At 35.6% G+C, this 15475-nt stretch overlaps 1 protein-coding gene across 10 annotated transcripts in view; it reads right to left on the bottom strand.

Moving 5' to 3' along the window:
* Positions 1–1842: 1842 nt before the first annotated feature.
* The window catches only part of stol (voltage-dependent calcium channel subunit stolid), a 72141-nt gene continuing 58508 nt past the window's right edge, over positions 1843–15475 (bottom strand). For all 10 annotated transcript variants that reach the window (XM_022057135.2, XM_087343066.1, XM_087343067.1 and 7 more), the window contains 5 exons: positions 14694–14936; positions 13737–13842; positions 13228–13513; positions 12411–12624; positions 1843–11574 (listed from right to left, as the gene is read on the bottom strand). In XM_022057135.2, coding sequence (XP_021912827.2) covers positions 11458–11574; positions 12411–12624; positions 13228–13513; positions 13737–13842; positions 14694–14936 — 966 coding nt within the window. In that variant the 3' untranslated portion in view covers positions 1843–11457. The remainder of the gene's footprint in view (positions 11575–12410; positions 12625–13227; positions 13514–13736; positions 13843–14693; positions 14937–15475) is intronic.

Raw genomic sequence — 15475 nt, 5'->3', positions numbered from 1 at the left:
TTTATTACTTGGGATTTCCTGCAGGCAAGAAGACAAGTAGAAGACCCTCCCGTGGTGACAATAGAGGCTTAAAGTCCAACGCCATTTCTGCGAGTGCACAAGGAAATAACAACTTGTCTTGTCTTCCTGTACTCTGAGCCTCCTACAAAAGGACCCTTATTTTAAAACTGAAATAGGTCAAGGGTAGAATGAGGGGTTTCGCGAAATGCATTAAGTAGGAGGCCGAGTTTCTACCTGAACGGGTGTTATAAACACAGACCGTTATTACCACATGTAACCAATTATGTTGTTAGTAGCGGATATTTTACGACAGTCACATTAAAAATGTCTCATAAAAGTTGCCAAGATTCTGTGAAAAATAAAAAAATAAAACACAAACAAGTAACAACAAAAATATATATGGATGTTGGTCTGTGTTGTCACGTCGCGCGGACTTGAGCCAGATTAATCCATCCCTCAAACTCCATTTTAATACTAACCTTTCATCAGTTCTTGACAATTATCTCCACGAAGCACCGTCTTTCTTAAGAACTTACAGTCGCTCAGCTGGTCAAACAATTCTACGTCCACCCGCTACTCTAAGGTATGTAAATCCGAGAGTCACGTTCCCCAGCTCAACGCTGCTTAACCATTCACAGCAATCGCCCTGATGATGGAAGCAGCAACCAGCTCTGAAACATATGTCAATTTCTGTTAGACTAGATGGTGTGATATCTCAGGACACAAGTCGTTTCCAGTTTAATTCAACCCACATCCTTCAATTTTTTATTTTTCCAAAACCCATTTTAATATTATCTACGCGTGTGTCTTCCAAGCGGTTGCTTCTATTTGGGTTTTACGACCAAGATTCTGTTAGGCATTTTTAATCTTATCCATGTAGGGTGTACGCCTCAACGTTGAATTAATCTCCTCACCTTTAGGACCCTGACGACAGCAAATTATATCCAGCCCACATATTCTGGCAACTTCCTAACAAGGTTACCCATTCCTTCTTCATGCTCGGGAGGTGCAGGACTCAAATCTCGTCCCCGAAAACGGCTATCCCGTCTGAATATTTTTTGTGCTTTTCCTCAGTCTCTCCACGCAAATGCAATAACAAAATCTCAAATTATACCGCGATCTCTTCCTTTCAAATTAATTATCCAACCTATAATTTGACGATATCTGGTCTGAGCTACTGAAAAAGCGTCGTTAAACATTCTGCAGACATTATTACGCTTACGTGTCCCAGCTACTGCGCGCTACATGTCCAGCTCATCTCATTTTCGTTATTTTTATCTACTTGCGTCATAATTACTACAGTCGTGTGCAAAAACAATGCAGTACAGAAGCCTCATAGAGAGAGGATAATATTAAAAGATGTCGGATGTGTAGCAGAAATCACCCAGCTCGGTGGGCAGGTTGAACGTGTTTTTTTTAATAGAAATGTAAGCACTTAGCCAGCTCACAAAGGACGCAGGTAACTTGACAAGTGAATTGAAAAGTAATTCTCGGAGAACAGTGACAATTGGAAGTAGGATTTTAGGTTTTCAAAGCGACCCTCACATCCCTCATTACCTTCAAGAATTCTTTCCATTTGGAAAATGCAACCCACAAAAGGAAAAAGAACAACTCAAATCAAACATGAAAACTACAACCCGTTTTAGAGCGAAACACGAATGACGGATAAAGTCGATGTCATGGAAAAGATCCTAAGTTAGAGGCAGCCATCAAGCATTTCAATGGAGAAACTGAGATAAACCACGATAAAGCTGTGGGAAACAGACTCGAACACAGAACTTCCCGAACCACGAGTGCCAACCGCTCGGTGTGATGGAAAAAGGACAGGCACTGAAACAGATCGACAGTTTAATGAAGCTTTTATTTTTGATTGATTTCATTGTTTTACACAAAACATTTGTTTTGTTTGAGGATTGGAATCTTAATTCGTGGGTCCCAATCAATAATAACACTAGTATAAGCACTGACTAGTCTATGTAACAATACATCGATTCTAAAAGTTTCTAACACGTGATGCAAAAGAATGCAATCAATTTCTTATTAATTACATACACTCGAATAAATTTCAGGAAAAAAACAAAAAACAAACAGTTTTGTCATTTTTTTAGTTTCTAGTATTACGGTAATGCCAACTTTGAAAACTTGGTAAATACAAAGTTGGCATAGACAAAGCCTTATTTTTTTATTAATATCTTAGTAGTATAATAATACCAAAAAATAAATATTATTTAATCATAACTGTGCCATCCGTTTGCCTAGATATTTTTTTAACTCCCCTTCTATGGCTGGCAACTACACTTTTATATTCTAGTCCATATCCAAGATAATTATTCTTAAATGGAAGACTTGTAATGTTTGCAGACTCTGGCAGACATCCAGACAGACTTTGGATCTGACCCAAATATTCTCCAATTTAAGGCATTAGCAATCCACTCAATAAATTTCCTGCATTTTCCTTTAGCTCTCAGACGAATCTCATATCAACACCATTATTATTTTGTTGCCAACATAAATTACAATTTTCCAGTGACGTGACCATCCGCTGCTTTACGTATGTCATATAATTACACTGCGTAGCAGAAAGGTGAAATATTCTGATAAGAAAAACACACACACACACACTCTATTCATTGTTCATTTAAATAATAAAAAAAAAACAATAAGTACATTTTAAAAAGTTTAATTTGTTTCCATTCCGATAAACTCCTGTGCTTGGCAAGCTTTTGCACTATGTACACAACAACACTTTTAGAATTTCTCAACATCATAGCAGAACACGCTCTTGAAAAAATCCACGACGACGCAATGTCCCAGTATAACATAGGCCTGGAATTCCATGAATTCTTGAAAGAAACTTTCAACAGTTTGCAGTTGTTGCCGCAACCTGAAATTAATTCATTTGCTGCGAGCAGAAAAGGATTACGACTTCTCTTCTCAGTGTCTATTCTACTTACAGTTTTCTGGTAACATGTTTCTGAGGTACACTTTAACCGGAAGCCATGATAATAATTTGTGACAAACACATTCACACACACATTTATATATATATCAATATATACAGAATATTTATCCCACTAATAAAACAAGAAACATGAATGTGGTGTAAAATGTTACAACTGCACTGTTCTTTGTTTTAAAACACCTAGAAAACATACACATCTTCACAGAACAGGGGTTCAATATCTGGAAATTTTTACATCAAAATGAAAGTAAAGACCCAGAGCGTCAATTATTACTAATTCTTATTTTGCCCTATTTGGAGTAACTCATTTTTGAGGTATATATATTGTACACGAACAAAACTGCTACGCGTTGTTACAAATTAAAGTACACCATGATATTGTTTCTTTGGTTACGTCTGCAAATTCCAACTATAATTCAATAAATCTGATTATTTATTTATAACAGGGAGGGAATATAATAACATTCCTAAGAACAACTTTTTATTTGTCTGTGAATGGAAAAAACACTTGTAACCAATATAGGTAATTTGTATATAAAACTAATTATTACTAAGAAAAAACATTACCTTGTTTATAATAATACTCACTGCACAAAGCACATCTCTGTGGAAAAAATTATTTTATTTGCTGTTGGGTCAGTCTCAGGGATATATGATTCTTATTGTCTCAAAACATTTTAGTGACAAACTCTTTAGTTAACTTTTCATATCATTCATTAAATAGCAGTTGAAAAACCATTAAGGATCTTCATAATTATTGCCATCTTGAACCTGGTGGTTCCTTATAACCTTAAATCCTTCACCACTTCATCCACTAACAAAGGTAAAAGCGAGATATTTTCTTCTAGTATCAACACTACACATTCTCACTTTATTTTAAACGTCAATCATATTTAAAAACAATTGTTTCCATCCGTAATTTATGCTGGTGCCATTTTGTGTTCAATCACTCAGTCAATGTACACAGGACATAATACACCTAAGATACACATCAAAATGTGTAAAATAATCACAAAAAATGTACATTGTGCTATATTATAAGGTCTTATGTTACATTATTATTTTTTTGTATCAGCTACAAAGCAACAACAAAAGCCACTAACAGATTCTAGGCTCCTTCCCCCCCTCAATCCCATTTATGTATCAAAATTTGTCTTTAAAATTGCTTTCTGGAACTAGAGTTTGCACAAAATTTTAATTCAAATATTACGTTCACTTCTATGAGACTGCAGTGTTCAGTCACCATGTCCTGAACATTGTATGTTTTGTTAAATGAACAATTAAAATTTACTTCTTCTGAATCAACATTAACCTGACAGCTTCAGGATGCCTGGCACCCTGGCAGCTTAAGTTTATGAAAGCCGAACAGTTACTTTACTGAACAAAATCAAATTTCCATTGTCCTGAAATTCCCATATTTCTCTGTTGTCCCAATATTGTGTTAAGGTTCATTTTTGAGATGGAAACAGAGAATTATAATATAAATGCAGACTTTGAAGACTTGATGATTTCAAAATTACATATACATCATCACATCTGTAAAGAAAAACAATGAAAGGTTTTCCACGATTCCACATATCTTTCATCTTTGCTTCCCTTTATAAGTATAGATTTTGTCTCAAAAATGGTAATATTTTGATATGTAAACAATCTTCTCTGATATGATTCTTAGATTTAGGATATGTTCTAAAAGATAACCATATATCAGTATGCCAGTATTTGTGTACATTGTTGAAAAATGTTGGTACAGATGAAAATAATATTCTCCAAGTCCGTGGATCAAATACGTATTTCATGAAATATTAAAACTTTTGGTCCAGAAAGAAATATACTGGTACTCAGATGTCACAAAGAGGGGAAGTGATCTATCTTGGAGGGGGGCCAAAGAATTTCTTTCTTTCAGATGTTAAATATAACATGTTCAGTTTAGGAAAATTAACAGAGAAATAAATGTGTCTTTTGAAAACTTGTGATTCATGAAAAATGAGCCAGTGTGAAGAATCACTGCTGATTAAAAAAAGATGGAGTTTAACACTAGCACTATTTTAAAAGAAGATGCTATTATTATCATTATAGGAATTATGAATATTAAGGTTTTCCCTGTGTATTAAATCCATACCATCTGACAGTACATAATCTATGCAACTGAGAAAGGATCATTAAATAAATTAAAAATAAAAACTAATTTCTGGTCTTCCAATTTTCTGAAATCTCCTTACCTGACAAAAATAAAAATTCACATTTGAGGCAGAAAACTGACAGAGCAAGAATTTACACACAACAGTGTAGGTCAATAATCAATAATTAGATCCTGACAGGAGAAATTTCATTCAAGTGTACCAACATTACAGATATGTCCAGTTAATAAGATGTAAACTGGGGGATATGTCAAATTAACATCAGACTGTGTCTTTCTGAGTCAGTATATGAAAGATTTCAATGTCAGAATGATCAGATTTATATTTTCAAGGAGATTGATATTTTGGGCCAATACAATGATTTACAAGCAAAATTAAATTTATAATTAATATTTTACTTAATTTGAGCTTTAAAGTTTTGTGTTCAGAAAGGCTGGAGATATCAATGGAGACTTTAATTTGAAACTCTGAAATATAACACAACATTTTTACACACTGTTATCAGAGATCCAATGTTTAACAGAACTATATCCTCATTTCTCTATAGCGAAAATGGTTAATCTCGTTCTCAGAAGCTGTAAAATGTGAAATTACACAATATGGAAAAATGTGCAATTAAACATCATGTATGTAGCTGATACCTTTGGTAAATTTTGTATTTACAATGTGAACTGAAGATCTCTCACGATATTGCTTATTGTTTCAGTAACTCACGGACACACTGCTCCATTTATGTCTACTCACAACACCCAGCGCTGTTTTTATAAACAGGAGTGGTGGCATTTGTATTGACAAATGGGGAAACTACGTTTTTGCTTAAAACATTTAACATATTCAAAATTACATTCTATTTTATAGAATGAACCAAATCAACACAATAATAATTCAGATATAACGTCCAATATTTTATCCATACTCAAACCCCTAACTAACCCCATGGGGCAAAATATTTCTTGAGAAACTAACAGTTTCTCAGTCACTCAAAATATTCCCTACTTTTTATGGGACATGAAGTTTCATTACTGCATTCACAAAAGCCAGCCACCAGTCCAAACCTTCATCCCATGTCTTCAAACCTAGTAACCCATAATTCTGCTTAAGTATCGGACTTCTCTTGATTTCGACGACGCCATGCAGTAACGTCTTGTGTTGCCTAGGTAGTAAGATCATGAAACAACATTTTTTATCTAGAAATTTAAATTAAGAATACAGTATTAATTTAATGATTAATTTGCTTAAAATAATTATTGCAGAAAAGGGCTATGATAAACAAAACTGAATTTTTCCATCTTTTTAGAGGTTTTTTGAAGCGTCATTTTCATACGGATTTGCGCTGGGTGTGAAGGGAATTTGTATGTCAGTGTTAAATCAAATCCATCAAGTCTTTATGACAGTGTTACGACTCCAAAACAACTCGAGTACCTCAACACACACTCTCAGTAAGAATATCAAATCTGACGCTTCCAACACTGCTCACAACTGACCCAGAAAAACGACTCTGCTGTCAGAGTTATTCACAAATATCATATAACCAGCAATAAGAAAAAATATGTTATAACCTCCACTTTTTAAGGATTTAGGGATGATCTTATTGCTAAGCAGGGCTCACCCCATTGCCTTTAAGTGGAGTTACATACCAAAACAAATGAATGTATATTAATTATTCCTGTATACGCAGCTCTCTGCATATGACAGGATTAAGAAGTTCTACAATACAACAAAACAGCAAGAAGAGATTGTAACTGGTATAAAAGTATGTATACATGCATTTGTGGCCTTATTGCATGACTGTTTTAGTACAATATACATCCTGTTTGTATTACATATTAAAAACTACAAGAATTCATTAACAATACAACCATCAACAAAGTATAACATAGTACATCTTTAGATAATTTCAATTAGATATTTGTGTCAAAAGAGACATATCTTAACTTGGTTTAAAATGTGTATACATATTTCTTATCACCTTGTATTTAACACATGGCTTTCAACCCAGAGACAGCTAATTTAAAACAAGCAAGTATTTTAAAGTACGTATTAGAAATATTTTCTAAAGAATCAATACACTGTAAATTATTACCATTAATGTACAGGGATTAAAAATGGAAAAGGCATATATATTTGTGGTTATTACCAAAGGTAAAAACATATGTAAGTAATTATTTCAAAACTTTTTTGCTAATAGAATTTATACAGATTTTAATTCACATAAACATACTTTTCAGTGATTTATTAATATGGAGCATTAGCTAATACGTCTCAACACATAGTGGCTCAAACCATGAGAACAAAAACAGAAAAATTCACTAGGTGTGTTTCTGCAATATCAAGTAACTGGGTGTGGCATTTCCAGGCAGTTTACAAATGTCAGAGATTAAATTCTGGCAAGTGGTTTAGAATTCTTATGCGACATTAAATTTACTAATTTGTTTCATTTCACACTGTTTGTGATATAGGAGTTGCTTCATTTCAAGATTGCTTTTATAATCAGATCAAAATGGTAATAACATGTTAGCATCACATTAAATCATACATTACATAAGGCTGGTCTGAATTTTTAAATCATATTTTATTTGTAGAGAACATTTCATGTTTATAATTTTATTTGCAATAAATCTTACTACCTGGCTAATATTAATCTAGGCCAAAACCACTTCCACTCATATTCTTTCCATTTCATTCTTCATTAATCATTTTATCATTCAACGCTACTTAGCCTGAGACCTTGACATCATTAAACAAACCACGCATAAATAAACAAGACCTCAATTTTCAAACAGCATGGGAATGGTATAACTTCAAGTATTGATTCTTGGGGGGGGAAAAAAAGGCATTTCTCATTATAAGTTACATATTACAATATTTCTTACTTCCACTACATTTTTGTAAGCAGAATTAATATGTTGTGGGTTGAAAACCAAGGATATGTCAAGATCTTGCAACACCTCACTATCGGAATAATATGGTTTCTACATAGCAAACTCTCCTAGAGCAGAGAGCAGTTAACAGCAACACTAAACAAAGTAACAACACATTTATGTATCATAGGTTGTAACAAAATTTCACTCTTAACATTTGCTTCTGTTTATAATTTTTCCATAATATCAATTACTCTTCATTTCCAAAACCAACATGCATTAAAATTGGAAAATGAGTTTAATTCAATTTAATTCTGAATATCATGTGATTATTGTTGATTGGTTTCCCTCAACTTCCTACAAACTCTATGAGAAATGTCACTCACCAATTCGTACAACCCGATCGGCATAAAATGAACTCAACCCATTAAGACCCGAGAGTCGACAGTTTGACACCTTCCAGTCATAACAAGTGAAGATCTGGGTGCATATTTGATCTCAGAGCCTATCAAAGAGGTCCATTCAAATATCAGCATCATTTCTTACTTTTGAATTACATGGAAAAGACTAATTAATCAGGGTTCTAACGAAATAAATCCTACAGGAAGATTCCGAAGTGGTGAAACGTGTCTGCAGTAACACGAGTTTACAATTAAGCAAGTTTTGTTGCTTCACGCAGGGTGACCATAAAGAATACAATCAGTTAAAAAATGTTTTATTGTCTATATATCATTCTTTTCAGCCACCACTATAAATACTCAACCTTTTAATATGTCAATCCATTGATTCTCTATTGTTACACAGCTACAGGTAACTGAAATTCAAGATGATGAGAAGGTCATGTAGAACATCCGGATTTCTCACGCAACTTGCATCATAAAAAATTTGATGCTGTAGCTCCTCTCTTCTGTTTACCTTGTGTTCATATGCCATGTTTTTTCATGCAATCACATACATGGAAATCTAGGGGGACTAAGGTCTGGTGATTTCGATGACCAATTCTGAGGACCACCACAACCAATCCATCAGTTAGAGATCTCTTCATTCATGTACTCTGTCACATGTTGACTGAAATGTGTGGTGTCCCATTATACTGTAAGTGCATCTGTAATCATGTTTTGTGTCATTCAAATCATCTTCAATTTATATCCACAGCTCCATAAGCAGTGAGAATTGGACTTATGTGTATATGACATTTCTGACTGGGAATGACCCCACAAATAAGATCCTGAAACATTTACCTAATGTCACTCGACACTCTATATGTTACACTGTTACAAGAGAAGTCTATACAAAGTATTCATATAAACTTAAATTTGCAGGGACTTATGCTGATAAGTTTGAATGAAACTCTTCAATGACAGTGCATTTTAACTTCACAGTTATAATGTGTCACCAGCATGTGGTGTGTTCAGAGTGTTGCATTTCATGAGCAAACTTTTATTTAGGTTAATTGATTTTTAGCAACTCTGTGTTCCAGACAACTTTAGGACTTAGAATTTAAATGCACAGCCAAGTGACATATTATAGTTTCAAATACAAAGCTGAGAAAATTGCATTGCCATCTGTAGAATTTTCGCAAAACAGGTAAAAGTAAGGTTATACAACAAGGCTTCTGCAAACTTGGCATTTTGTAATGCGGAGGCTTCAAAAAAATAATGAACAAAACAAGTTACGCGTAAGAATTTAAGTAGAATGAATCATAAATTGCAACATTCTAAGCGCTATTGAAAATGTGAGCGAGGATAATGTTTGTGCAGCAGCTGGTTTTAACAATGAATTAAATACCAATGTCATCTCTCACATAACTGTGCAACAATATAACTAATCCTGGCAGAATATGCATACGTACAACCAGAATATATAGAATGGCACGAACAAAAAGAAGATGTTTTCAAAAATGGGTAGCAGAAATGAAAGACACATAGATTTGAAAGAACTTTGAACTGAATAAACCTTTATGTACACAAACTTTGATATTCTTTACACAACTTATATGTTTCATTCAAATCCATATAACTCTTTATCTTTACCATCATTTTTAAAAATAACATTCTTTGTGCCACTCAATATACATACTGAGTTTTAAAAATTTTAATTAGAAAATTACAGAACGAGGAATGATTGGAAAGGAAGACACAAAGTACACAGATGAAACTGTGGCTCTGTGATAACTCTTTCTATCAGAAAACATTTGGACTGTAATGAAAAGAGAGCATCCCACCACCACTCTGTACACTATCTAACAGGAATGGAAAATAAATGCCAAACAAATTCCCTGCAATCTTTTATATTTCACCTAATAAAATAGCAGATGTCTATCAGACATGACTGCATGAGTGCACAATTCATGTGATGTGGAAGAAATGTGGTGCCTCTGGTAAAAAGAAACACAAATGAGGTTATGGTGACATCTGTATTTGGTGCGAATTCTGAGTCTGGAGTCAGGCGGTCAGTTTTGTGTTAGTGTGTTTGGCAGGAATCTGTCTTCAGTCAAGAATGAAGATGTTTTCACCTTAATTTACTTTATAAAGAAATTTTATAAATTTCTTACTTTCAATGCTATTTTCAAAGATGATGCTGCAATAAATCATATTACTTTTCAATACAAAATAGCTTAATTCCTGTCAATTCTGATGGGTCATGCTGCATTAGTATAAACGTTCTGTTGCAAAGCCAATCACACTACAGATAGAGCAGAAAATTATTTCTATAATTTTTTAAATATTCATTGTGATAAATTGGCATGAAGCGTTGGTGGAAAGCTCTAAATCAAGTATTTATTATTTATCTGCAACTTATTTACCAATGTTTTAAGCAGCTCAGACTATATAACATCAAATTATGGGAAGATTAATGAACAATGAGTTGGAAAGGATATGAAAGAAAATGATTGTGGCCTAATTTAAATTACTATCCCAGAACTTGGCTGGAGGGGCTGAGTAAAACCACAGCAAACTTCTGTCTTTGCCATTCAATCAACAAGTGATTGTTCAGACACATCACTGAGGATAAGATTGCTAATGTGGTACTAGAGGACATATTGTTACTAAGATGCATCTGTGATTGTAAGGTTATGTAAGTACAGTAACATGATGTAAAGAAAGGAATGAAAGAAAGCTAGAGGGTGGGATGAAGGGAAAGAACTAGGAAAGAATAAGGTAAAAAGACAGAAAGAAGAACAAAGAGAAAAATTGTGAAGAAAATGAAATGAGGAATGAGGAAAAAAAAACATACAAATCGTTACAACAATCCAAATTCTGTGCCTCAATCACTATTATTGTCATTTAAAACAATGCTAAATGACCCTGCGACTGGCACAAACAGCAAGTGCAACCAAACCTGCAAAGGAAGATCATTGCCACAGCGACGCATCATCCTCCTGTGCACGTTCTGGTCTACCGTGTGTTAGTGTGTGCGTGCAATTGATGATATTATTTAGATTTGTGTGATTGCAGTGTTAGGGGGTGGGATGTGCACTTACGGGGCTGAATGATCATGACCAATGCCGCACTATTATGTCACTAAAGATCCACACTAGTAAACAGAACACAAACACCGATGCAGAGAGGTAGGCTCTTCCACAGTTGCCACACAACTTAATCTCGCTTTCCTGTGAACATAACAGCATTACACATTTAATGATGCTCAGCACTGTATAAATATTTAATCACTTTACCCATAACATTTGTTAATTTATTCTGTAAATGAAGTTAATGAAATTATGTGAAATGAAGCTACTACATGCTATGGAGGTGCCTGGGGAGGGGGGGGGGGAGGTTAGAGCTCCTATATATTCTTGAGCTCAGAAATAGATGGGGGTACATGGTCAGTCATGACCCAGGTATGTTTTACATCTAGGGAAAGAATAACAAATACTCACTGGCTAGAAGAATAGGTGGACATAAGAGCCAATCTGGAGGCAGAGGCTAGAAGAAAATTGTTTCTACAGTCGTCCAGTCTGTAGTGAAGACACTAAACAGACTGAGCTACATCAGCTCCCTTACTTTGTTTTGTATTCCTGTAAAACTTGGTCTCGTACATTGACAGAACAACGTAAATGACGAATATTTGAAAACAAAAGTGCTAAGGAAAGTATTTGCTCCTAGGAAGGACTGCATAACAGGGCAATTTATAAAGTAATACAATGAAGAATTTCATGGTTTATGCAAGTATCCATGTATTGTTACGAAAGTAAAATCACGGAGGCCATGATTGCCTAGGCATGGGAAAGGCAAGAAGTGCAAACATAATTTTTGTGGGAAAACCTTGGAAAATTGCAACTTGGAAGACTAAGAAAGACATGCGAGTATAACATTACTCTGGGTCTTTGAGAGACAGATTGTAAGGACTGCAAATGTAAGGATCATACATTAAATAATGTCCCACTGTTTGGCAAAAAGATTGCTAATTCCATACTTAATCCACAGCAGACAGCTGAAGACTCACCTCTGGGTGGTAGTTCATGCACTTAGGTGGCCGTCGCCTGTACATCATCTCCTGTGGTTTGATGCGACACTGTGTGGTTACTGCCATACCCTGCACTGAATCATAGCTCACTTCCTGCGGTGTAATGCTCAGCTGTTTGCTGCCACAAGGACAGAGCGTGTCTACCACCAGGAGAATCAGGTTGCTGCACGGAATTTTCTGAACGCTGAATGGCCTGAAGTAAGCAACATGCACAGCTCTGACAAAATGGAACATTCTGCGGTTCTTGGTTATTTAATGATGCTTCTCAATTCATGTATAAATAGGGTAGAATAGAAGGATGATTATGCATGATTAATTAGGATGCATATGTTGAATATTTTAAGGTGATTTCCCAGTATTTTAACGGAATGACTGAGGAAAATATTTCAGGAAAGCCTGTCTCTGGGTTGAGAGTCAGAACATCCCAAATATGAAGGGTGAATACTAACCACTAAACTGAGATGTTACATGGTAATAGAATGGGAAAATCATTGTAAACAGTGAGTAGATATTGATTTAGAAGAAGGTCAAGATAAATTTCAACATGCTATTTCAACATTTGTTCCAGGAAACTACAAAAAAACTTAAGTCAGGACGGTCAGAAACACTGACAAGGTTCAAAATGGGTGCCTCACCATTATAAATCTGGAGTAATGCCACTACGCCAATCTGCGTGGTTCAAACATAGGATTTGTGCATGTAACACTATAGTTCTTCCCACACAACCCACTGAATCTTAGTTCAGATAAACAGTGCTCTAACAAGTACATATATTCATCAACCACAAAGCACCCACCTCTCACACCCTGTGATGTGGCAGTTTGTCAGCTTGCCCTTGAGAGGGTTTGACTGTCCGCTGGTGTTGAGGCGGTCTGGCTGCAGGATGTACAGATCAACACGCTTGTCACACGGCCGAGGCACTGTCCTGTTGTTCGCGGATGCTGACGTCGGTGCGCTGGCAGAAGGCTGCTGTTTCATCTGCGTCTCTGAAGTGCTACCACCGTCTGGTATCCGACCGTCATCTCGTGTTGAATACTGATCAAAGTTGTTGGTTTCATAGTCATCCGAATAGACTGCTGCACCTGACAGAGCAAAAAACTGTGACCCACTAATGCCCAATAACAAGACATAAGCATTTAATTATAACATGTAAATCTACTGTATGCATTGCTGCCTTTCTGTATTTTCTACCTGCTGGGATGTAGTCGTGCTCAACACATGGTCAAATCATTTCTACCATGACACAATGCACACAGCCATACTATCATATTGCAACACTGAAGAATTTAATGTGTCTATACTTGCCGTCATCATTGGCCAGAACCCAGCTGGGGGACAGGTTTAGTTGCATGGCAAGCCACACCGCGCGGCTGAATGCCCAATGTAGGAGCCATCTGAATGGCTGCAATGGCTGTAACAGTATCAGTTGTTTGGTATATAAAAACCAAAGCAGTCAAGTAAAGGCAGTCACTAAAGTTTTCAGGTGTTCTTTATGTGAAGCGAAATGAAAAGTCTTATTTGGCTCTTCCTTCAAATTTCAGCTGTAAAATCTACATTTAACAACAAACATTACTAGTCAGTTCTCATAATGAGCAATGTCAGGTGTGGATCTTAAGACTGTAGAGCAATCCCCTGGGAATATAACAAACTCCAATGATGAAAGTGATATTTTATGTGATGCCTTCTACGTTGTCGTTTGACATTTCTGTTCTTTATCCATTTGGCAAGAATGAAGGAATCAACTTCAGTGGCAGGAACATCCATAGGACATGATTCTCAACAACAAGACGATAATAACAATCTACAAAAGGTACCTACAGCTTAACACAGACTTTGAACTTTAATGGAAACTTTAAGAAGGAGAAAGGAGGAAGAAAAGGAAGTTGAACAAAAAGCCAAAGAGAGAACAGGTAGAGGAGAAAGTAGAAGGCAGACAAAGAAACATAACAACTAGATAAGCAGGAGGATTAAGAAGAAATGGAATAAGAGAAATAAAAAAGGGAAGAGAAGCAGAAGAGGATGGAGAAAAGCAAAAGAGGGATAAGAGAAAGGCAAATATGATAATGACAAAGAAGAAGATAAGCAATATGAGAAGAAAGGAGGTAGAATATAAAGAAGAAGGAAAATAGAAAAAAAGAAAGATTAGGAATAAGCCAAGATAACATCAAGAAATCTCACTGTAAACATGTAAGTGTTTTTGATTGCATCAGAGTCATGCTAATATTGGGTCCCTTATGGCAACTCAAAGTATGCCCTACTTACAGAGAGTCGAGTGGCATCATCACTATATGGAGATTTCTGGTCGAGGCAGGCCCCCTGGTAGTCATACACAGCTACTTTCTTGTAAATGCGATCCTGGACCAGTGAGTCCATGATGGTTCCGTCAATCTGGCCAAAGAACTTTCCTGTATGATATGCAGTCTCTGACAGGATGATGAATCCATTGTTGTCCAACACATAGCAATCCAGTTCCTCGGACGCGCACGTCTTCTTGCAGCCTGAACACTGAATGCGGAATTACTTGTGTTATTGTCAATATAATTTAAACAGCGGAGAAGTTACACTCCATTTCTGAGATCATATGTTTTGCAAATGTACTTACCTGACTTTACATCACTTATTCGCCTACATGAAAGTTTATTACAGACACAGTCCAACAGTTAAAAGATTTATCCATAGAAATAAATACAAGACTGCATAACCAACACCAAAAATTCATCGTCGTTATTATTACTGTATTCAGGATTTTGCCCATCATCCAGTATTGTGAAAATAAAACTTCATAATTTCAGGTAATGTATCAGTTTCTGTCCTCAGATGAAAGTTACAGAGAAATACAGAAGACTCTGGGAACTTATTTATGCTTTTTGAGATTTCGGGTTCTGGCAGCAGCAACTATAAAGTTGACTGTCTTCTGGGATGTCGTATCGTGTAGCCTAATAGAAGCTGATTGATGTTTCAGTGATGCTTAATGCCTCTGCCATAAAGATGGAAGCAGTAAGTACCCCTGAAACACCAGTGAGTCTCTAGAAGACTACACGGAA

The sequence above is a fragment of the Zootermopsis nevadensis genome, unplaced genomic scaffold, assembly GCF_977971745.1.
Source record: "Zootermopsis nevadensis isolate Lab colony 2312 unplaced genomic scaffold, Znev_1.0 Znev_ptg000004l, whole genome shotgun sequence".
Lineage (NCBI taxonomy): Eukaryota > Metazoa > Arthropoda > Insecta > Blattodea > Termopsidae > Zootermopsis > Zootermopsis nevadensis.
This window is presented reverse-complemented; position numbering and strand designations above follow the sequence as displayed.